At 46.2% G+C, this 23,844-nt stretch overlaps 1 protein-coding gene across 1 annotated transcript in view; it reads left to right on the forward strand.

Moving 5' to 3' along the window:
- Positions 1-522: 522 nt before the first annotated feature.
- LOC121304016 (deleted in malignant brain tumors 1 protein-like) overlaps positions 523-23,844 on the forward strand; it is a 36,794-nt gene continuing 13,472 nt past the window's right edge. The window contains exons 1-2 of the mRNA XM_041234957.1: positions 523-699; positions 3,434-3,472. Coding sequence (XP_041090891.1) covers positions 666-699; positions 3,434-3,472 — 73 coding nt within the window. The 5' untranslated portion in view covers positions 523-665. The remainder of the gene's footprint in view (positions 700-3,433; positions 3,473-23,844) is intronic.

The raw sequence follows: 23,844 nt of genomic DNA on the forward strand, positions 1-23,844 counted from the left end.
GAGGGGAGGGTGTGTGTGCAGAGGGGAGGGTGTGTGTGCAGAGGGGAGGGTGTGTGTGCAGCCCTGTGCAGAGGGGAGGGTGTGTGTTCAGCCCTGAGGAAACACATTTAAAAATAAGTGACAAGAGCAACTAAAAAAGATGTCAAAAAAGTACCACAATGATTCAGAGGTGATGGAGAGGGGAGGGTGTGTGTGCAGCCCTGTACAGAGGGGAGGGTGTGTGTGCAGCCCTGTACAGAGGGGAGGGTGTGTGTGCAGTTCTGTGGAGAGGGGAGGGTGTGTGTGCAGCCCTGTGCAGAGGGGAGGGTGTGTGTGCAGTTCTGTGGAGAGGGGAGGGTGTGTGTGCAGCCCTATGCAGAGGGGAGGGTGTGTGTGCAGCCTTGTACAGAGGGGAGGGTGTGTGTGCAGCCCTATGCAGAGGGGAGGAAGTGTTTGGAAAGGGAAGGATGTGTGTGCAGTTCTGTGCAGAGGGGAGGAAGTGTTTGGAAAGGGAAGGATGTGTGTGCAGTTCTGTGCAGAGGGGAGGGTGTGTGTGGAGAAGGGATGGTGTGTGTCCAGCCCTGCCCTGTCCGTGTTTAGTGTCTGCAGTGCAGCACGATTGCGATTCTTCAGTTCACCAGAATCTTACTCTAGTGTGGGTGAGAGAGCAACTCATCCTGGATACCATGATGCTGCGGGTCCTCCTTCCCATCTGCATCTGTGAGTCTTCATTGATTTCAAGTAAAGGGCTGGAGGGAGACGGGTCCAGTACACAGTTATGGACAGGGTGGGAACAGGTTCTGTATTCCTGCACTTTTATCATCCATAACGACGAAGCACTCAGAAGTGCTCAATGTGCAAATGTTAAATTAAGTTCAATGTCTTTTGAAAAGAACACTTGTGCATGGTACAGTGCTTTGTTGATTTGAACTTGTTAATTTGAATTGTTGTCTATTCAAAATGTTTTTGTTGTTTTTCAAATGTCATTATCATACTGGAAGTAAACCAGTTAGTATAGGGCTCCCCCACAAACATTTACAAATTTTGCAGTTTTCCTAGGTTTTTCCCTTGGCTATACTGTTCACTTGCCATAGTTTACTAGGGTTTGCAATGTCTGAAATGGTACTTTACCCTGCAAGGGGCTGCAATGCTTATCTATGCTTTACCATGCTTTTGCTGTGTTTTATTACAGTTTGCTGTGCTTTTACTATGGGAAACCTTTATAAGAACTGCATCAAAACTTGGATTAAAAGAGCTATACCGATGAGTAGGGAGCTCTTAAGGAGCCATATGTATTACTAACATAAAAAATAAAGACTGACATAAAAGATTCAAATAGCTGAGTGATTAGAAACACAGACACTCCAGGTAGAAGAGTTATAGACACAGATCCAGTATGTGAGTGTTTAAACACAGCATCAGTTTATTAGCATTTTCACTGCTTGCTTCAGCCTAGACTGCAGCAGATTGTCCTCACAGTCTTTCCATGAGAACCCTTCAATGGGAGACTTTAAGAGCCGGATTGTGGCGCTCAGTAGACGTGTAGGGCTCAAGAGCCATCCGTTCAACAGTCCTGATATAGACTTCCTCAGGAACTGTGTTTTGTTACTTATGAGAAAAACAAAAGATTACATTTTTAATTAAATATTTTATTGTTGTGTTTTCAAATTACGTCATTGTACAAAAATGAGTCAATTAGATTATACCAAACGATTCAAATAGATTTGCATACTGTTTGTGAGCGGATCGCATCACTGCGTGTTTGTGAGTGCATCGCATCACTGCGTGTTTGTGAGGGGATCGCATCACTGCGTGTTTGTGAGCGCATCGCATCCCTGCGTGTTTGTGAGCGCATCGCATCACTGCGTGTTTGTGAGCGCATCGCATCACTGCGTGTTTGTGAGGGGATCGCATCACTGCGTGTTTGTGAGGGGATCGCATCACTGCGTGTTTGTGAGGGGATCGCATCACTGCGTGTTTGTGAGCGCATCGCATCCCTGCGTGTTTGTGAGCGCATCGCATCCCTGCGTGTTTGTGAGCGCATCGCATCCCTGCGTGTTTGTGAGCGCATCGCATCACTGCGTGTTTGTGAGCGCATCGCATCACTGCATGTCATAAGTCTCTGTGCGGATCATGTTGGCATCTGTTTCTGCAGTGTTATTTTTTTTATACGTTCCACTGTGTGTGACCATCTATTTATGGAAACTAATTCTATTCATTATTCTAATCGTCATTCTTCTAGCTCAGTGATTCACTGTTTTATATGCTTGCTGCACGCATTAGCTGTTCCTAGTTTTAATATTTCAATAATATTAATAATAATAATGATACTTAAACAGGAGGTTCTGCTAGCTAGGACTGGGTCCGGGGCCTGTGTGAGCTTCTAACCAGATGCTATGCAGGAGACAGTTTAGAATGGTATGACTGTTATTCAAACTGCACTTTTCCCCTCAACTACCCAACGAATCATGGTTTGATTTTGTGGAGGTGTGGCAGTGTGCCCCGCCTCTGTGTGTATTTGTGTGTTGTATGTTGCGTGTGATGTGTTAATGTTGGTGTATTGTAGCTGGTACATGGGATATAATGTGGGTCATGAGCACGCGAGTTTAAAGTAATTTGTATTTAGGCACGATGATTGCATAATCACGTCAAGTGAAAATTAAACGTGCATAATGTGATCGCACTAATTAATTCACATGCAGATGTGCACTAATTAATTCACATGCAAGTGTACCGAGATTCCAGTTGAATGATTGATTAGCAATTGAGTCTCAGTACAGCTGCATAAAAGAGGGCCTGTGTTGTGTGTTTGGTGAGTGGAGAACGGGTGAGAGGGAGGAGAATTCATTTAAAATAAGCAATTGCTACTAAGTGCTGGACAAGCACCACGGTACTTGTTTTCTGTTTGTCCGCTGTCTGTGTCTGTTTTTTGTTTGTTTGTTTGTCTAGCTGCCTGTTTGTTTGTTTGTTTGTCGGTCTGTCTGTTTGGCCACCGTGCCATTTTGTTTGTTCAGTGTTTTTATTACAATCTTTTATTTTCTGTCTGATTAAATAAACCGCGCAGCAGCGCATTTCAATCAGCAGTTCACTTACAGTGCTGTGTTCATTTCTGGTCTGATGTCACCACTAAAGCCAAACTGTTACAGGAGGCCACTGAGGTTTTCTTGTTAAAAACACAACTTGTACAAAGAATACATGAGATCCACATATTGTACAGTAGATAGAAGCCATTGCTAATTCAATTCATCTCTGGAGGCCTGGGTTCCAGTCTGGGGGGGCTAGGAGGCACAGACAGAGAGACAGCAGGCTCATCAACCTCTCATTCTCACTTGCATGGTATCGCAGGCACAGCTCACATGCACTGACTGTAGATCCCTGATTCCTGTTTCCCAGCTGTAATGTTTTCAATTGTTTCAGAGCTGCACTGAGGTGATATCTGTTTTTATTCTTCCAGGTCCTCTTTTTGGGAAACAGAACATCGTTCCTGTAGCAGGTGGGCCTCTTTCAATGTTTGCAGGCAATGTGATGGTGTTGAAAGCTGCAAAGCTGCACACCTGTGCAGTTCTGTACAGGGATCGGAGTGTTTAAAGAACCCTCCCACATTGTGTGCTTTTGTGCATTCTGCTTCATCGTCCATATAAAAACACCATTGTTTCCTGCAATATACCGCAGGACATGCTAGAGTTTATTATACGGTACAGTGTTGTATTCAGGCACAGTTTGTCCACATCCTCAATTGTTATGTATTCAACTGCACACTGGTTTATGTTTCTAAACTGTTTCTCCAAGTCGTGTGTAAATTATATTCACATATTTATTTGATTTGTCATGCGGATTCAGCACTGGTCAGTGTGTTTGGGGAATTAAAGAAAGCTAGACTTAGCTTAACTGGCTTGAGGTATTGTAGCTTTCACAAAGTACATCCAGAGAGTGCATCCATATTTAGAATATGTAGGGACCTGATCAGATCTACAGTTATATTGCTCTTGGGCTCTCCAGAATATTTGCTGTTTGCACATCTTTACACATCTTTGCTCCAGGGCCCAACTTGTTTTTTTTCTTAACCTACTTTAATGACTAAATGTAAATGAAAACGTTCGGTTATTATCATAACCCTGGTTCCCTGAAAAGAGAATGACAACCGTTACCGAATTGGAAGAGCCTCTCTGACCGTCAATTTCTGAGCAAATATACAAAAGCTGCCCTATCAGGGCCCTGCTGTGAGGGGGAAGTCCTGCCCACCTTATATTGAAGAGGGACGTCCTCACAGTAGCACATCGCCATTTTCTTTCGAAAACAGAGGTCAGCTGGGGACACGACTTCAAAGGGTAATGGTTGTCATTCCCTTTTCAGGGAAACAGGGTTATGGTAATAACCTAACGTTCCCTTTCAATTTGAATGACAACCATTACCAAATGGGAAAACTATACCAAAGCTGTCGTGGGTCCATATTACCGACAGTCCAGCCCCACGGCGATAGCAACTGAGACCACATGATGCCTAAGGGCATGCCACCTGCAAAACTCTAGAGCCCAGAGTGGGTCTCGTTCAGTTTGTCACATCAAGGCGGTAAAAATGCACAAATGTCTGGCTACCTGTCCATGTAGCAGCATTGCATAACTCATCTAAGGAGGCGCCATGAAGGAAAGCCCACGAAGTTGCCTGGCCCCTGGTAGAATGGGCCGTAATGTCCCCCGGTAACGGGGAGTCCGTCTGTTCATACTCCAAGCGTATTGCATCTGTCACCCAGTGCGCTAGACGTTGCTTCGATAGGGCCTGACCTCTAGATCGGGATCCGTAGCAGACAAACAGCTGGTTGGACTGTCTCCAGGACGCCGTCCTATCCAAATAACAGCGTAGAGCCCGAACTGTTCCAGATCCCACTTGGGGACCATACTTTTCATGGGAGGAGGAAGCCTCCGAGCCCCTTTAAGAAATTGCACTGCCAGGAAATGTCCCCCAGGGGACACCAAGTCAGTTTTGTCATGGCACACTGATATTGCGGACAGGTATACCTTCAAAGTGGACGCTGATTTTCCTGCGTCAAACAGGTGTTGTAAAAAGATTAATATCGTTTCAATCGGGCAAGTCACCCGATCGTGACCTTCGGCAAGGCACCAGTCTTGGATAACTTTCCATTTATGTGAGTACTGGGCTCTATCCTCAGCACCCTAGCAGACTGTAGTGTCTCTACTACTGCATCTGGCAAACCTCGTCTGAATAGACGGCTCCGTTCAACGGCCAGACCCAGAGTTGTTGCTGGGCTGGGTTCGGGTGTCATAATAACCCCTTCGCTTGGCTCAGGAGATCCTTGCGTAGTGGGAGCTGCCACAGCTGATTCGACAACATGTCGGAGAGGAGAGAAAACCAGGGGCTTCTCGGCCATCTGGGTGCAACCAGCAGAACCTGTGCTCTCTCCACCCTGATCCTGTCTAGTGTCAGGGGTATTAATGGTAGCGGAGGGAACGCACACAAGAGCCCCTGTAGCCAGGGGTGAGCTAGCGCGTCTACTCCCAGGGGGCCCCCCATCTCTCCATGGAGAACCATAGGGGGCAATGAGTGGGCTCGGCTGTGGCAAAGAGATCAACTCGTGCCGGTCGAAACTTCTCCCTACGCTGTGCTGTCAACATGTTGAACTTTCTCTGTTTGAGGAACAAGTTGAGGACCCTGAGGTCCAGAATTGGTCTGAAACTGCCGTCCCTTTTGGGCACCAGGAAGTACCTGGAGAAAAAGCCGCTGAGGGCATCGCTTGGACTTAGTAAGTGTACAGCATTTTTCCTTCGAAGATTGGCGATCTCCTGTTGAAGGAGTATCGCGCTCGCTGGTTCGACGGTCATGAGGAGCACATTCTTGAAGGTTGGCGGACCTATGGAGAATTGTAGAATGTATCTGTGTCTCATAGTCGTTAGCACCCAGGAGTCCTGGGTGCAGCCTTGCCATGGGTTATTGCCGTTGGACAGTCCAGTTGTGGGGGGGGGTTTGGTGGCAGCCGGGGCCCCTCAGGGGCGGTCTCCCTTGGGCTTGGGAGGGGGCCGGTCTTTCTTAGGCCCCGTCTTCGGTCTCCAACCGGTGAACTGGTTACCCCTGGCCTGCGGTGGTCCCCTGCCGCTGGCCCTGCCTGATTGCCTACTCTGGGGTGGAGGGTGGTGGTCAGACCTTTTTACCCCAGCAGGCTGTGCATGCCACCTTGGGCGCTGACTGTAAGCTGGAAGGCACGAGAACTTTGAGGCGACCTTCCAGCTGGGTTGCCCTAGGAGGAGCACACCAAATCCAAGAAGTCCTGGCATAAGGGGAGGGCATGCTGTAGATGCCCTCTCTGCTGGAGGAAGCAGTTCTCCTTTCCCTCCTTTTCCACCGGCCATAGGACATTCGTAGCTGCAGCTGCCCGCTGCATTAGAGCCCGGAACTCCTCCCTCTGGGACACGTGTGGCATGGGCAGCAGGGTGTTCCCCACTGTGGCCTGCCCGACAGAGGTGGCTGGGTCCGACACGTCCGACCTGGACGCCATGAAGGACAGCTCGTCTGGGCTAGGTGGTCTAGGCAGAGGGTACGGAGAACGAGACTGTGGGGGCTGGGGCTGCCCGGTGGCAGGGGGAGGCCTGCCTTGGGATTTTAATAGGGTCTCCAGCATAGTTTGCTGAGACCTGACAGTCTCTGCCAGCTCGGCGAAGCTTGGGCGCCTCCAAGGTGACAGCGATGAAGAACGTCTGCGCCTGCGTGGGAAAGGGGAGCGGTGCCTGCGTGGCGACCTCCTATCCCCTGGGAAAGGGGAGCGGTGCCTGCGCGGCAACCTTCTGTCCCCTGGTGAGCTTACCCTTGAGTGGTACTGCCTCGGCGGTGACCATCTCTCTTGCCCTGAGAGGTGCCTGCGCCTCTGTACTGGTGGTATAGAAGGGAAGGGTAACCCGGTTGTGCGGGAGAGTTCCCTGGTCACTGTAGCATGGGGGCTCCTAGATGACCTCTGCGGAGGCTCTTGGACCACCGATCTCATTCTCCCATGGCTTGAGGAGAGAGACTCTGCTGGGGATAGGGCTGCTCTCTGTCGCTTTGTTCTCCTTGAGAACTTCCGACAGGGAGAGCAGTCCAGCTCACCTGCCAGTGCCTTGGCCGCATGCTCTGGCCCGAGGCATCTGGCGCAGGATCTATGCTCATCCTGCCTGGGCAGCTTAGCTGAGCACCGGTCGCAGCAGGGTATTCCATACAGCAGGCTATTCAATTACATTCTCTGGAGGAACCGATAAGGCGATGTCCAAATCCTGGGGACCACAGGGTGCACAACAAGCATGCAAGTGAAGTAATGAAAGCATGTCACCTGCCGTTAGGTTATGGAGTGTGCTGAGTGAATGGGAGTGAATGATGTTAGGTTATGGAGTGTGCTGATGAGAATGGGAGTGAATGATGTTAGGTTATGGAGTGTGCTGACGTGAATGGGAGTGAATGATGTTAGGTTATGGAGTGTGCTGAGTGCTAATGGGAGTGAATGATGTTAGGTTATGGAGTGTGCTGACGTGAATGGGAGTGAATGATGTTAGGTTATGGAGTGTGCTGAGTGAATGGGAGTGAATGATGTTAGGTTATGGAGTGTGCTGAGTGAATGATGTTAGGTTATGGAGTGTGCTGAGTGAATGGGAGTGAATGATGTTAGGTTATGGAGTGTGCTGAGTGAATGGGAGTGAATGATGTTAGGTTATGGAGTGTGCTGAGTGAATGGGAGTGAATGATGTTAGGTTATGGAGTGTGCTGATGCTAATGGGAGTGAATGATGTTAGGTTATGGAGTGTGCTGAGTGAATGGGAGTGAATGATGTTTGGTTATGGAGTGTGCTGAGTGAATGGGAGTGAATGATGTTAGGTTATGGAGTGTGCTGAGTGAATGGGAGTGAATGATGTTAGGTTATGGAGTGTGCTGAGTGAATGATGTTTGGTTATGGAGTGTGCTGAGTGAATGGGAGTGAATGATGTTAGGTTATGGAGTGTGCTGAGTGAATGGGAGTGAATGATGTTAGGTTATGGAGTGTGCTGAGTGAATGGGAGTGAATGATGTTAGGTTATGGAGTGTGCTGAGTGAATGGGAGTGAATGATGTTAGGTTATGGAGTGTGCTGAGTGAATGGGAGTGAATGATGTTAGGTTATGGAGTGTGCTGAGTGAATGGGAGTGAATGATGTTAGGTTATGGAGTGTGCTGAGTGAATGGGAGTGAATGATGTTAGGTTATGGAGTGTGCTGAGTGAATGGGAGTGAATGATGTTAGGTTATGGAGTGTGCTGAGTGAATGGGAGTGAATGATGTTAGGTTATGGAGTGTGCTGAGTGAATGGGAGTGAATGATGTTAGGTTATGGAGTGTGCTGAGTGAATGGGAGTGAATGATGTTAGGTTATGGAGTGTGCTGAGTGAATGGGAGTGAATGATGTTAGGTTATGGAGTGTGCTGAGTGAATGGGAGTGAATGATGTTAGGTTATGGAGTGTGCTGAGTGAATGGGAGTGAATGATGTTAGGTTATGGAGTGTGCTGAGTGAATGGGAGTGAATGATGTTAGGTTATGGAGTGTGCTGAGTGAATGGGAGTGAATGATGTTAGGTTATGGAGTGTGCTGAGTGAATGGGAGTGAATGATGTTAGGTTATGGAGTGTGCTGAGTGAATGGGAGTGAATGATGTTAGGTTATGGAGTGTGCTGAGTGAATGGGAGTGAATGATGTTAGGTTATGGAGTGTGCTGAGTGAATGGGAGTGAATGATGTTAGGTTATGGAGTGTGCTGAGTGAATGGGAGTGAATGATGTTAGGTTATGGAGTGTGCTGAGTGAATGGGAGTGAATGATGTTAGGTTATGGAGTGTGCTGAGTGAATGGGAGTGAATGATGTTAGGTTATGGAGTGTGCTGAGTGAATGGGAGTGAATGATGTTAGGTTATGGAGTGTGCTGAGTGAATGGGAGTGAATGATGTTAGGTTATGGAGTGTGCTGAGTGAATGGGAGTGAATGATGTTAGGTTATGGAGTGTGCTGAGTGAATGGGAGTGAATGATGTTAGGTTATGGAGTGTGCTGAGTGAATGGGAGTGAATGATGTTAGGTTATGGAGTGTGCTGAGTGAATGGGAGTGAATGATGTTAGGTTATGGAGTGTGCTGAGTGAATGGGAGTGAATGATGTTAGGTTATGGAGTGTGCTGAGTGAATGGGAGTGAATGATGTTAGGTTATGGAGTGTGCTGAGTGAATGGGAGTGAATGATGTTAGGTTATGGAGTGTGCTGAGTGAATGGGAGTGAATGATGTTAGGTTATGGAGTGTGCTGAGTGAATGGGAGTGAATGATGTTAGGTTATGGAGTGTGCTGAGTGAATGGGAGTGAATGATGTTAGGTTATGGAGTGTGCTGAGTGAATGGGAGTGAATGATGTTAGGTTATGGAGTGTGCTGAGTGAATGGGAGTGAATGATGTTAGGTTATGGAGTGTGCTGAGTGAATGGGAGTGAATGATGTTAGGTTATGGAGTGTGCTGAGTGAATGGGAGTGAATGATGTTAGGTTATGGAGTGTGCTGAGTGAATGGGAGTGAATGATGTTAGGTTATGGAGTGTGCTGAGTGAATGGGAGTGAATGATGTTAGGTTATGGAGTGTGCTGAGTGAATGGGAGTGAATGATGTTAGGTTATGGAGTGTGCTGAGTGAATGGGAGTGAATGATGTTAGGTTATGGAGTGTGCTGAGTGAATGGGAGTGAATGATGTTAGGTTATGGAGTGTGCTGAGTGAATGGGAGTGAATGATGTTAGGTTATGGAGTGTGCTGAGTGAATGGGAGTGAATGATGTTAGGTTATGGAGTGTGCTGAGTGAATGGGAGTGAATGATGTTAGGTTATGGAGTGTGCTGAGTGAATGGGAGTGAATGATGTTAGGTTATGGAGTGTGCTGAGTGAATGATGTTAGGTTATGGAGTGTGCTGAGTGAATGGGAGTGAATGATGTTAGGTTATGGAGTGTGCTGAGTGAATGGGAGTGAATGATGTTAGGTTATGGAGTGTGCTGAGTGAATGGGAGTGAATGATGTTAGGTTATGGAGTGTGCTGAGTGAATGGGAGTGAATGATGTTAGGTTATGGAGTGTGCTGAGTGAATGAGAGTGTTAGGTTATGGAGTGTGCTGAGTGAATGGGAGTGAATGATGTTAGGTTATGGAGTGTGCTGAGTGAATGGGAGTGAATGATGTTAGGTTATGGAGTGTGCTGAGTGAATGGGAGTGAATGATGTTAGGTTATGGAGTGTGCTGAGTGAATGGGAGTGAATGATGTTAGGTTATGGAGTGTGCTGAGTGAATGGGAGTGAATGATGTTAGGTTATGGAGTGTGCTGAGTGAATGGGAGTGAATGATGTTAGGTTATGGAGTGTGCTGAGTGAATGGGAGTGAATGATGTTAGGTTATGGAGTGTGCTGAGTGAATGGGAGTGAATGATGTTAGGTTATGGAGTGTGCTGAGTGAAGCCATCGCACTGTACAGACCAATGGAGGGTGTGCCTCGACGATGTATGCTGTCGGGTTGAGTGGCGCTGATGCGACTGGGAAACCAATCCTGACGACGAGTGTTACCCTCACTTAGTGTGCTGAGGACTTCTGGTTTGGGACACGATTGGGACTGACTGTTAACAATCCAATAACTCACCACGCTGCGTGTGCTGACTGAAAATGGGATGCCTGAACTACTGTTCACACGTTATGGACTTGTGCTGACGTGACTGAACTGGGAATACCTACCCGTTGTTACAAGTCTGGGAGTGTGCTGACAGTGAAGTGACTCATGATGGTTACTAGAATCAATAGTGCTGACTGAGCTAACTGACGTTGGGTTTGGTTAATTAAGTGTGAATGTGCTGCGAGTGAATGATGTTAGGTTATGGAGTGTACTGACACGACTCAACTGGGGAGACATAGTGAATGATACCTCAGGTTATGGACGTGGTGCTGACACTGGGAGTGAATGTGTCTACTTATACAAGGGAGTACCTGCTGACGTGCATGGGACTGTTACGTGTTTGGTTCTCGGTGTGTGAATGATGTAAGGTTAGGAGTTGTGATGCTGAGTGCTGAATGATGTTAGGTTATGGAGTGTGCTGAGTGAATGGGAGTGAATGATGTTAGGTTATGGAGTGTGCTGAGTGAATGGGAGTGAATGATGTTAGGTTATGGAGTGTGCTGAGTGAATGGGAGTGAATGATGTTAGGTTATGGAGTGTGCTGAGTGAATGGGAGTGAATGATGTTAGGTTATGGAGTGTGCTGAGTGAATGGGAGTGAATGATGTTAGGTTATGGAGTGTGCTGAGTGAATGGGAGTGAATGATGTTAGGTTATGGAGTGTGCTGAGTGAATGGGAGTGAATGATGTTAGGTTATGGAGTGTGCTGATGATGAGTGAATGATGTTAGGTTATGGAGTGTGCTGAGTGAATGATGTTAGGTTATGGAGTGTGCTGAGTGAATGGGAGTGAATGATGTTAGGTTATGGAGTGTGCTGAGTGAATGGGAGTGAATGATGTTAGGTTATGGAGTGTGCTGAGTGAATGGGAGTGAATGATGTTAGGTTATGGAGTGTGCTGAGTGAATGGGAGTGAATGATGTTAGGTTATGGAGTGTGCTGAGTGAATGGGAGTGAATGATGTTAGGTTATGGAGTGTGCTGAGTGAATGGGAGTGAATGATGTTAGGTTATGGAGTGTGCTGAGTGAATGGGAGTGAATGATGTTAGGTTATGGAGTGTGCTGAGTGAATGGGAGTGAATGATGTTAGGTTATGGAGTGTGCTGAGTGAATGGGAGTGAATGATGTTAGGTTATGGAGTGTGCTGAGGGAGTGAATGATGTTAGGTTATGGATGGGAGTGAATGATGTTAGGTTATGGAGTGTGCTGAGTGAATGGGAGTGAATGATGTTAGGTTATGGAGTGTGCTGAGTGAATGGGAGTGAATGATGTTAGGTTATGGAGTGTGCTGAGTGAATGGGAGTGAATGATGTTAGGTTATGGAGTGTGCTGAGTGAATGGGAGTGAATGATGTTAGGTTATGGAGTGTGCTGAGTGAATGGGAGTGAATGATGTTAGGTTATGGAGTGTGCTGAGTGAATGGGAGTGAATGATGGTTATGGAGTGTGCTGAGTGAATGATGTTAGGTTAAGTGTGCTGGTGAATGGGAGTGAATGATGTTAGGTTATGGAGTGTGCTGAGTGAATGGGAGTGAATGATGTTAGGTTATGGAGTGTGCTGAGTGAATGGGAGTGAATGATGTTAGGTTATGGAGTGTGCTGAGTGAATGGGATGTGATGTTATGGAGTGTGCTGAGTGAATGGGAGTGAATGATGTTAGGTTATGGAGTGTGCTGAGTGAATGGGAGTGAATGATGTTAGGTTATGGAGTGTGCTGAGTGAATGGGAGTGAATGATGTTAGGTTATGGAGTGTGCTGAGTGAATGGGAGTGAATGATGTTAGGTTATGGAGTGTGCTGAGTGAATGGGAGTGAATGATGTTAGGTTATGGAGTGTGCTGAGTGAATGGGAGTGAATGATGTTAGGTTATGGAGTGTGCTGAGTGAATGGGAGTGAATGATGTTAGGTTATGGAGTGTGCTGAGTGAATGGGAGTGAATGATGTTAGGTTATGGAGTGTGCTGAGTGAATGGGAGTGAATGATGTTAGGTTATGGAGTGTGCTGAGTGAATGGGAGTGAATGATGTTAGGTTATGGAGTGTGCTGAGTGAATGGGAGTGAATGATGTTAGGTTATGGAGTGTGCTGAGTGAATGGGAGTGAATGATGTTAGGTTATGGAGTGTGCTGAGTGAATGGGAGTGAATGATGTTAGGTTATGGAGTGTGCTGAGTGAATGGGAGTGAATGATGTTAGGTTATGGAGTGTGCTGAGTGAATGATGTTGATGTTAGGTTATGGAGTGTGCTGAGTGAATGGGAGTGAATGATGTTAGGTTATGGAGTGTGCTGAGTGAATGGGAGTGAATGATGTTAGGTTATGGAGTGTGCTGAGTGAATGGGAGTGAATGATGTTAGGTTATGGAGTGTGCTGAGTGAATGGGAGTGAATGATGTTAGGTTATGGAGTGTGCTGAGTGAATGGGAGTGAATGATGTTAGGTTATGGAGTGTGCTGAGTGAATGGGAGTGAATGATGTTAGGTTATGGAGTGTGCTGAGTGAATGGGAGTGAATGATGTTAGGTTATGGAGTGTGCTGAGTGAATGGGAGTGAATGATGTTAGGTTATGGAGTGTGCTGAGTGAATGGGAGTGAATGATGTTAGGTTATGGAGTGTGCTGAGTGAATGGGAGTGAATGATGTTAGGTTATGGAGTGTGCTGAGTGAATGGGAGTGAATGATGTTAGGTTATGGAGTGTGCTGAGTGAATGGGAGTGAATGATGTTAGGTTATGGAGTGTGCTGAGTGAATGGGAGTGAATGATGTTAGGTTATGGAGTGTGCTGAGTGAATGGGAGTGAATGATGTTAGGTTATGGAGTGTGCTGAGTGAATGGGAGTGAATGATGTTAGGTTATGGAGTGTGCTGAGTGAATGGGAGTGAATGATGTTAGGTTATGGAGTGTGCTGAGTGAATGGGAGTGAATGATGTTAGGTTATGGAGTGTGCTGAGTGAATGGGAGTGAATGATGTTAGGTTATGGAGTGTGCTGAGTGAATGGGAGTGAATGATGTTAGGTTATGGAGTGTGCTGAGTGAATGGGAGTGAATGATGTTAGGTTATGGAGTGTGCTGAGTGAATGGGAGTGAATGATGTTAGGTTATGGAGTGTGCTGAGTGAATGATGTTAGGTTATGGAGTGTGCTGAGTGAATGGGAGTGAATGATGTTAGGTTATGGAGTGTGCTGAGTGAATGGGAGTGAATGTTTAGGTTATGGAGTGTGCTGAGTGAATGGGAGTGAATGATGTTAGGTTATGGAGTGTGCTGAGTGAATGGGAGTGAATGATGTTAATGGAGTGTGATTGAATTGGAGTGAATGATGTTAGGTTATGGAGTGTGCTGAGTGAATGGGAGTGAATGATGTTAGGTTATGGAGTGTGCTGAGTGAATGGGAGTGAATGATGTTAGGTTATGGAGTGTGCTGAGTGAATGGGATGAATGATGTTAGGTTATGGAGTGTGCTGAGTGAATGGGAGTGAATGATGTTAGGTTATGGAGTGTGCTGAGTGAATGGGAGTGAATGATGTTAGGTTATGGAGTGTGCTGAGTGAATGGGAGTGAATGATGTTAGGTTATGGAGTGTGCTGAGTGAATGGGAGTGAATGATGTTAGGTTATGGAGTGTGCTGAGTGAATGGGAGTGAATGATGTTAGGTTATGGAGTGTGCTGAGTGAATGGGAGTGAATGATGTTAGGTTATGGAGTGTGCTGAGTGAATGATGTTAGGTTATGGAGTGTGCTGAGTGAATGGGATGATGTTAGGTTATGGAGTGTGCTGAGTGAATGGGAGTGAATGATGTTAGGTTATGGAGTGTGCTGAGTGAATGGGAGTGAATGATGTTAGGTTATGGAGTGTGCTGAGTGAATGGGAGTGAATGATGTTAGGTTATGGAGTGTGCTGAGTGAATGGGAGTGAATGATGTTAGGTTATGGAGTGTGCTGAGTATGGTTATGGAGTGTGCTGAGTGAATGATGTTAGGTTATGGAGTGTGCTGAGTGAATGGGAGTGAATGATGTTAGGTTATGGAGTGTGCTGAGTGAATGGGAGTGAATGATGTTAGGTTATGGAGTGTGCTGAGTGAATGATGTTAGGTTATGGAGTGTGCTGAGTGAATGGGAGTGAATGATGTTAGGTTATGGAGTGTGCTGAGTGAATGGGAGTGAATGATGTTAGGTTATGGAGTGTGCTGAGTGAATGGGAGTGAATGATGTTAGGTTATGGAGTGTGCTGAGTGAATGGGAGTGAATGATGTTAGGTTATGGAGTGTGCTGAGTGAATGGGGGTGTTGTTAGGTTATGGAGTGTGCTGAGTGAATGGGAGTGAATGATGTTAGGTTATGGAGTGTGCTGAGTGAATGGGAGTGAATGATGTTAGGTTATGGAGTGTGCTGAGTGAATGATGTTAGGTTATGGAGTGTGCTGATGTGAATGGGAGTGAATGATGTTAGGTTATGGAGTGTGCTGAGTGAATGGGAGTGAATGATGTTAGGTTATGGAGTGTGCTGAGTGAATGGGAGTGAATGATGTTAGGTTATGGAGTGTGCTGAGTGAATGGGAGTGAATGATGTTAGGTTATGGAGTGTGCTGAGTGAATGGGAGTGAATGATGTTAGGTTATGGAGTGTGCTGAGTGAATGGGAGTGAATGATGTTAGGTTATGGAGTGTGCTGAGTGAATGGGAGTGAATGATGTTAGGTTATGGAGTGTGCTGAGTGAATGGGAGTGAATGATGTTTGGTTATGGAGTGTGCTGAGTGAATGGGAGTGAATGATGTTAGGTTATGGAGTGTGCTGAGTGAATGGGAGTGAATGATGTTAGGTTATGGAGTGTGCTGAGTGAATGATGTTAGGTTATGGAGTGTGCTGAGTGAATGGGAGTGAATGATGTTAGGTTATGGAGTGTGCTGATGTTAGGTTATGGATGTGCTGAGTGAATGATGTTAGGTTATGGAGTGTGCTGAGTGGGAGACATCTGGAGGAATGATGTGTGGTATTTGGAGTGTGCTGATGTTATGGGAGTTAATGATGTTAGGGAGTGTGTGCTGAGTGAATGGGAGTGAATGATGTTAGGTTATGGAGTGTGCTGAGTGAATGGGAGTGAATGATGTTAGGTTATGGAGTGTGCTGAGTGAATGGGAGTGAATGATGTTAGGTTATGGAGTGTGCTGACGTGAATGGGAGTGAATGATGTTAGGTTATGGAGTGTGCTGAGTGAATGGGAGTGAATGATGTTAGGTTATGGAGTGTGCTGAGTGAATGGGAGTGAATGATGTTAGGTTAATGGAGTGTGCTGAGTGCTGAATGGGAGTGAATGATGTTAGGTTATGGAGTGTGCTGAGTGAATGGGAGTGAATGATGTTAGGTTATGGAGTGTGCTGATGCTGAATGGGAGTGAATGATGTTAGGTTATGTGGATGCATGCCTCGTTAGGTTATGGAGTGTGACTGTTGACTCACTACCCTGCACTGGACTAATGATGTGAATGGGAGTGAATGAGTTAGATGGATGGGAGTGAATGATGTTAGGTTATGGAGTGTGCTGAGTGAATGGGAGTGAATGATGTTAGGTTATGGAGTGTGCTGAGTGAATGGGAGTGAATGATGTTAGGTTATGGAGTGTGCTGAGTGAATGGGAGTGAATGATGTTAGGTTATGGAGTGTGCTGAGTGAATGGGAGTGAATGATGTTAGGTTATGGAGTGTGCTGAGTGAATGATGAATGATGTTAGGTTATGGAGTGTGCTGAGTGAATGGGAGTGAATGATGTTAGGTTATGGAGTGTGCTGAGTGAATGGGAGTGAATGATGTTAGGTTATGGAGTGTGCTGAGTGAATGGGAGTGAATGATGTTAGGTTATGGAGTGTGCTGCTGAGTGAATGGGAGTGAATGATGTTAGGTTATGGAGTGTGCTGAGTGAATGGGAGTGAATGATGTTAGGTTATGGAGTGTGCTGAGTGAATGGGAGTGAATGATGTTAGGTTATGGAGTGTGCTGAGTGAATGGGAGTGAATGATGTTAGGTTATGGAGTGTGCTGAGTGAATGGGAGTGAATGATGTTAGGTTATGGAGTGTGCTGAGTGAATGGGAGTGAATGATGTTAGGTTATGGAGTGTGCTGAGTGAATGGGAGTGAATGATGTTAGGTTATGGAGTGTGCTGAGTGAATGGGAGGAGTGTGCTGAATGATGTTAGGTTATGGAGTGTGCTGAGTGAATGGGAGTGAATGATGTTAGGTTATGGAGTGTGCTGAGTGAATGGGAGTGAATGATGTTAGGTTATGGAGTGTGCTGAGTGAATGGGAGTGAATGATGTTAGGTTATGGAGTGTGCTGAGTGAATGGGAGTGAGGATGGGTTATGGAGTGTGCTGAGTGAATGGGAGTGAATGATGTTAGGTTATGGAGTGTGCTGAGTGAATGGGAGTGAATTGTTAGGTTATGGAGTGTGCTGAGTGAATGGGAGTGAATGATGTTAGGTTATGGAGTGTGCTGAGTGAATGGGAGTGAATGATGTTAGGTTATGGAGTGTGCTGAGTGAATGGGAGTGAATGATGTTAGGTTATGGAGTGTGCTGAGTGAAATGATGTTAGGTTATGGAGTGTGCTGAGTGAATGGGAGTGAATGATGTTAGGTTATGGAGTGTGCTGAGTGAATGGGAGTGAATGATGTTAGGTTATGGAGTGTGCTGAGTGAATGGGAGTGAATGATGTTAGGTTATGGAGTGTGCTGAGTGAATGGGAGTGAATGATGTTAGGTTATGGAGTGTGCTGAGTGAATGGGAGTGAATGATGTTAGGTTATGGTTATGGAGTGTGCTGAGTGAATGATGTTAGGTTATGGAGTGTGCTGACGTGAATGGGAGTGAATGATGTTAGGTTATGGAGTGTGCTGAGTGAATGGGAGTGAATGATGTTAGGTTATGGAGTGTGCTGAGTGAATGGGAGTGAATGATGTTAGGTTATGGAGTGTGCTGAGTGAATGGGAGTGAATGATGTTAGGTTATGGAGTGTGCTGAGTGAATGGGAGTGAATGATGTTAGGTTATGGAGTGTGCTGAGTGAATGGGAGTGAATGATGTTAGGTTATGGAGTGTGCTGAGTGAATGGGAGTGAATGATGTTAGGTTATGGAGTGTGCTGAGTGAATGGGAGTGAATGATGTTAGGTTATGGAGTGTGCTGAGTGAATGGGAGTGAATGATGTTAGGTTATGGAGTGTGCTGAGTGAATGGGAGTGAATGATGTTAGGTTATGGAGTGTGCTGAGTGAATGGGAGTGAATTGTTAGGTTATGGAGTGTGCTGAGTGAATGGGAGTGAATGATGTTAGGTTATGGAGTGTGCTGAGTGAATGGGAGTGAATGATGTTAGGTTATGGAGTGTGCTGAGTGAATGGGAGTGAATGATGTTAGGTTATGGAGTGTGCTGAGTGAATGGGAGTGAATGATGTTAGGTTATGGAGTGTGCTGAGTGAATGGGAGTGAATGATGTTAGGTTATGGAGTGTGCTGAGTGAATGGGAGTGAATGATGTTAGGTTATGGAGTGTGCTGAGTGAATGGGAGTGAATGATGTTAGGTTATGGAGTGTGCTGAGTGAATGGGAGTGAATGATGTTAGGTTATGGAGTGTGCTGAGTGAATGGGAGTGAATGATGTTAGGTTATGGAGTGTGCTGAGTGAATGGGAGTGAATGATGTTAGGTTATGGAGTGTGCTGAGTGAATGGGAGTGAATGATGTTAGGTTATGGAGTGTGCTGAGTGAATGGGAGTGAATGATGTTAGGTTATGGAGTGTGCTGAGTGAATGGGAGTGAATGATGTTAGGTTATGGAGTGTGCTGAGTGAATGGGAGTGAATGATGTTAGGTTATGGAGTGTGCTGAGTGAATGGGAGTGAATGATGTTAGGTTATGGAGTGTGCTGAGTGAATGGGAGTGAATGATGTTAGGTTATGGAGTGTGCTGAGTGAATGGGAGTGAATGATGTTAGGTTATGGAGTGTGCTGAGTGAATGGGAGTGAATGATGTTAGGTTATGGAGTGTGCTGAGTGAATGGGAGTGAATGATGTTAGGTTATGGAGTGTGCTGAGTGAATGGGAGTGAATGATGTTAGGTTATGGAGTGTGCTGAGTGAATGGGAGTGAATGATGTTAGGTTATGGAGTGTGCTGAGTGAATGGGAGTGAATGATGTTAGGTTATGGAGTGTGCTGAGTGAATGGGAGTGAATGATGTTAGGTTATGGAGTGTGCTGAGTGAATGGGAGTGAATGATGTTAGGTTATGGAGTGTGCTGAGTGAATGGGAGTGAATGATGTTAGGTTATGGAGTGTGCTGAGTGATGGGAGTGAATGATGTTAGGTTATGGAGTGTGCTGAGTGAATGGGAGTGAATGATGTTAGGTTATGGAGTGTGCTGAGTGAATGGGAGTGAATGATGTTAGGTTATGGAGTGTGCTGAGTGAATGGGAGTGAATGATGTTAGGTTATGGAGTGTGCTGAGTGAATGGGAGTGAATGATGTTAGGTTATGGAGTGTGCTGAGTGAATGGGAGTGTGATGTTAGGTTATGGAGTGTGCTGAGTGAATGGGAGTGAATGATGTTAGGTTATGGAGTGTGCTGAGTGAATGGGAGTGAATGATGTTAGGTTATGGAGTGTGCTGAGTGAATGGGAGTGAATGATGTTAGGTTATGGAGTGTGCTGAGTGAATGGGAGTGAATGATGTTAGGTTATGGAGTGTGCTGAGTGAATGGGAGTGAATGATGTTAGGTTATGGAGTGTGCTGAGTGAATGGGAGTGAATGATGTTAGGTTATGGAGTGTGCTGAGTGAATGGGAGTGAATGATGTTAGGTTATGGAGTGTGCTGAGTGAATGGGAGTGAATGATGTTAGGTTATGGAGTGTGCTGAGTGAATGGGAGTGAATGATGTTAGGTTATGGAGTGTGCTGAGTGAATGGGAGTGAATGATGTTAGGTTATGGAGTGTGCTGAGTGAATGGGAGTGAATGATGTTAGGTTATGGAGTGTGCTGAGTGAATGGGAGTGAATGATGTTAGGTTATGGAGTGTGCTGAGTGAATGGGAGTGAATGATGTTAGGTTATGGAGTGTGCTGAGTGAATGGGAGTGAATGATGTTAGGTTATGGAGTGTGCTGAGTGAATGGGAGTGAATGATGTTAGGTTATGGAGTGTGCTGAGTGAATGGGAGTGAATGATGTTAGGTTATGGAGTGTGCTGAGTGAATGGGAGTGAATGATGTTAGGTTATGGAGTGTGCTGAGTGAATGGGAGTGAATGATGTTAGGTTATGGAGTGTGCTGAGTGAATGGGAGTGAATGATGTTAGGTTATGGAGTGTGCTGAGTGAATGGGAGTGAATGATGTTAGGTTATGGAGTGTGCTGAGTGAATGGGAGTGAATGATGTTAGGTTATGGAGTGTGCTGAGTGAATGGGAGTGAATGATGTTAGGTTATGGAGTGTGCTGAGTGAATGGGAGTGAATGATGTTAGGTTATGGAGTGTGCTGAGTGAATGGGAGTGAATGATGTTAGGTTATGGAGTGTGCTGAGTGAATGGGAGTGAATGATGTTAGGTTATGGAGTGTGCTGAGTGAATGGGAGTGAATGATGTTAGGTTATGGAGTGTGCTGAGTGAATGGGAGTGAATGATGTTAGGTTATGGAGTGTGCTGAGTGAATGGGAGTGAATGATGTTAGGTTATGGAGTGTGCTGAGTGAATGGGAGTGAATGATGTTAGGTTATGGAGTGTGCTGAGTGAATGATGTTAGGTTATGGAGTGTGCTGAAAAGTGAATGTCCCAGTGTGTGTTTGTGTTATGGAGTGTGCTGAGTGAATGGTGCAGTGAATGATGTTAGGTTATGGAGTGTGCTGAGTGAATGGGAGTGAATGATGTTACAGTATGGAGTGTGCTGAGTGAATGACAAGGTGACGCTCATATGGAGTGTGCTGACTTCTCTGGGAGTGAATGATGTTAGGTTATGGAGTGTGCTGAGTGAATGGGAGTGAATTGTTATGTTATGGAGTGTGCTCTTATTGAATGGGCAGTGAATGATGTTAGGTTATGGAGTGTGCTGAGCAATGGGCCAGTGAATGATGTTTGGTTTTGTGAGTGTGTGTGATTTCATGTTTAAAGAGGCGCTCTATGGAAGTGTGCTGAGTGGAAATACAATGAAAATTTGAAACTATCAGTGTGCTGATTTCAATGGGAGTTCTCTTTTTGTTTGGTTATGGAACACGTGTGCTACTTGAATGCAGTGAATGGATGTTATTCTTATGGAGTGCCATCTGCCCCAATGGGAGTGATATATTTTGACCTGTTGGAGAGTGTGAGTGAATCAGACCCTGAATGATGTTTACTGGCTTTCACTGTTTACAGAGAGCTCTGTTATGCTGATTTTCAGAGTGAATGATATCCCACGTAGAGTGAATGATGTTAGGTTATGGAGTGTGCTGAGTGAATGGAAGTTATGGAGTGTGCTGAGCATCCTCTGATGTTAGGTTATGGAGTGTGCTGAGTGAATGGGAGGCAATGATGTTAGGTTATGGAGTGTGGAACTGAGTGAATGGGAGTGAATGATGTTTGGTTCGGAGTGATGCTGAGTGAATGGGAGTGAATGATGTTAGGTTATGGAGTGTGCTGAGTGAATGCGCACTTTGATGTTAGGTTATGGAGTGTGCTGAGTGAATGGGAGTGAATGATGTTAGAGTTATGGAGAATTCTGAGTGAATGCCTTGAAAGGTTATGGCAGTGTGCTGTTGTGAATGGGAGTGAATGATGTTAGGTTATGGAGTGTGCTGAGTGAATGTCGCCTTGAATGATGTGAGGTTATGGAGTGTGCTGACGGACTGGAGTGATATGATGTTAGGTTATGGAGTGTGCTGAGTGAATGGGACCAGTGATGTTAGGTTATGGAGTGTGCTGAGTGAATGGGAGTGAATGATGTTAGGTTATGGAGTGTGCTGAGTGAATGGGAGTGAATGATGTAGAGCGTAACCGGTCCCTATGGCAGGAAGTACCTGGAGTAAAAGCCGCTGAGGGCATCACTTGGACTTACCATGTTAGGTTCTTCTATGTGAAGATTGAATGATCCTCCTGGTTGAAGGAATGGAGGCTCGCTGGTTCGACGGTGGTGAGGAGCACACCCTTGAAGGGTGGCGGACCTAAGCGGAATTGACCTTGGGGTATCCGTGTCTCAAATCAATTTTGGGCCCCAGGGAGAAGTGCCCCCCCTGGCCGGCGGTGGGTTATTGCCCAGGCTCTGCCACCTGTGATCATTCTTCCTGTATTATGGCGTGTTATCAATAAATATTGCTTGTTAGGCTGTGCATGCCACCCTTGTAGATGATGGCGAGTCGGAAGCCGTGAGTGTCTGCAACTGACTTGTAATGAAGGACACCTGACCAAGGCTCCACTATCAATGGTCTGCTTAAGAAAATCTGCCCTGCTGCATGTCCCACTGCTGTGCACTGTGTTCTGTCAGCTGCATGTCTGAACTGCCACCTTCTCAGTCTCCACCACCTTGGCCTGGGTTAGCCAAAGGTGACTTCGAGCAGCCACCATCGCTGCCAGCGAACTCTCTGATGCCTGACCTAACTCCCCTAACTCCCAGTCTGTGGATCTTTCCTGCAGCCTGTCTGCTAACTGGGTTTGACAGAGCACCAGTACAGCCATGGCGTTCACTGCTCTTACTGATAGCGCTGCCGATGTGTATGCTTTCTTTAGCATGGTATCCTTTGTCTTGCAAGGCTTAGATGGACAGGTCGAGTCCTTATCCCCCTTACTGAAGGTGGAACCTTGCACCAATACCGTGACCGTGTCCCTGATAGTGGGGAATGTGCCTAGGCCCGCTTCTTAGGCTCCAGCAGTGTGCAGCAGAGACTCTGCTGTTCTGGAGGCTGAGGGTGCAGACGCTGGGTTGCTCCAGGAGGCTGCACCAATTCCAGGAAGTCCTGGACAAAGGGAGACTTGCTGGAGAGCCCTCTGTGAATAGGGAGAGTCCCTCGACTCCTCAGGAACAAAAAAAATGGAGGAAGCGGTTCCCCTTTCCCTCCTGTTCTGCTGGCCAGGGAACATCCGTGGCTGCAGCTGCATGCTGCATTAGAGCCCGGAACTCTTCCCTCTGCGACATGCGGCAGGGGCGGCAAGGAGCCCCCCACTCTAACAAGGGGTATACAGCTGATTCAGTCGGCGTGGTTGCCCAGGGCAAGCGCAGCTGCGCTAGGTGAGCCCGAGGCTTGAGAGGGGCGCTAGGCCCGAGCTGTTTTTTTTTTTTTTGGTCGCTGTGGGTGATTAAATCGCGTAGAGGATGACGCCGCGAGCCCGCGGAGTCTTCTTACAGCACCAGAACAGCACTCCACACGGTATCTGAAACTACACGAGGCCTCGTGTAGTAGAAAAGAGAAATGGCCGCTCGTCAATCTTGCAAGAAGGGTCGAAACCAGCTCTAGTCAGTAAACTGACGGGAGAATCAGGCAAGAGCACTCTTAATTGGCTCGAAAGCGTAATTTTACCATGGATGTAAATAAATTTGTAGGTAAAAACCAACAAATCAGCCAAATTCAAACAATGAAAGCAAAGAAAGCTGTGACCCTGAGTCAGTGAAGTGAGAGAGAAAATGGCAATATGCTACTGTGAGGACGTCCCTCTTCAGCAGGAGGTGGGAGGGACTTCCCCCTCACAGCAGGGCCCTGATAGGGCAGCTTTTTTATGTATGCTCAGTGATTGGCGGTCAGGGAGGGCTCTTCCCATTCGGTAATGGTTGTCATTCCATTGGAAGGGAACTACGTTAATGCAGCAGTTAGGGTTGAACTCAACACCACAAAAGCAGGGAAATGTGGCATTAGGGTTTTTAACCCTAACTCGCCATTCCCACCCCCACACAAGCAGCCAAAGAAACCAGACAGCACAAGCAACCGCAGACTGCCATCATCAGGTAAGACATAGAACAGGCAACTCTTTCCAGATGAGACATCCATCATCACGGTCCAGCTTTACAAAAATACAACTATATTTGCATGCACTTTTGATCTCAATGCAAGTATGAAAGTAATTGACATGTCTGAACACACTATTATCATTTTTTAGCATTTCAAAGCATTCAAATAGCCATAAGGCTCATTCCAGCAGATGTACTGTTGCCTCAATGCGCCTATCCTGTATTCATTGAGTAGGTCTTTCCATTCACTGTTCACAGCTGTCATCAG

The sequence above is a fragment of the Polyodon spathula genome, chromosome 36 (assembly GCF_017654505.1).
Source record: "Polyodon spathula isolate WHYD16114869_AA chromosome 36, ASM1765450v1, whole genome shotgun sequence".
In the NCBI taxonomy this organism is placed as follows: domain Eukaryota; kingdom Metazoa; phylum Chordata; class Actinopteri; order Acipenseriformes; family Polyodontidae; genus Polyodon; species Polyodon spathula.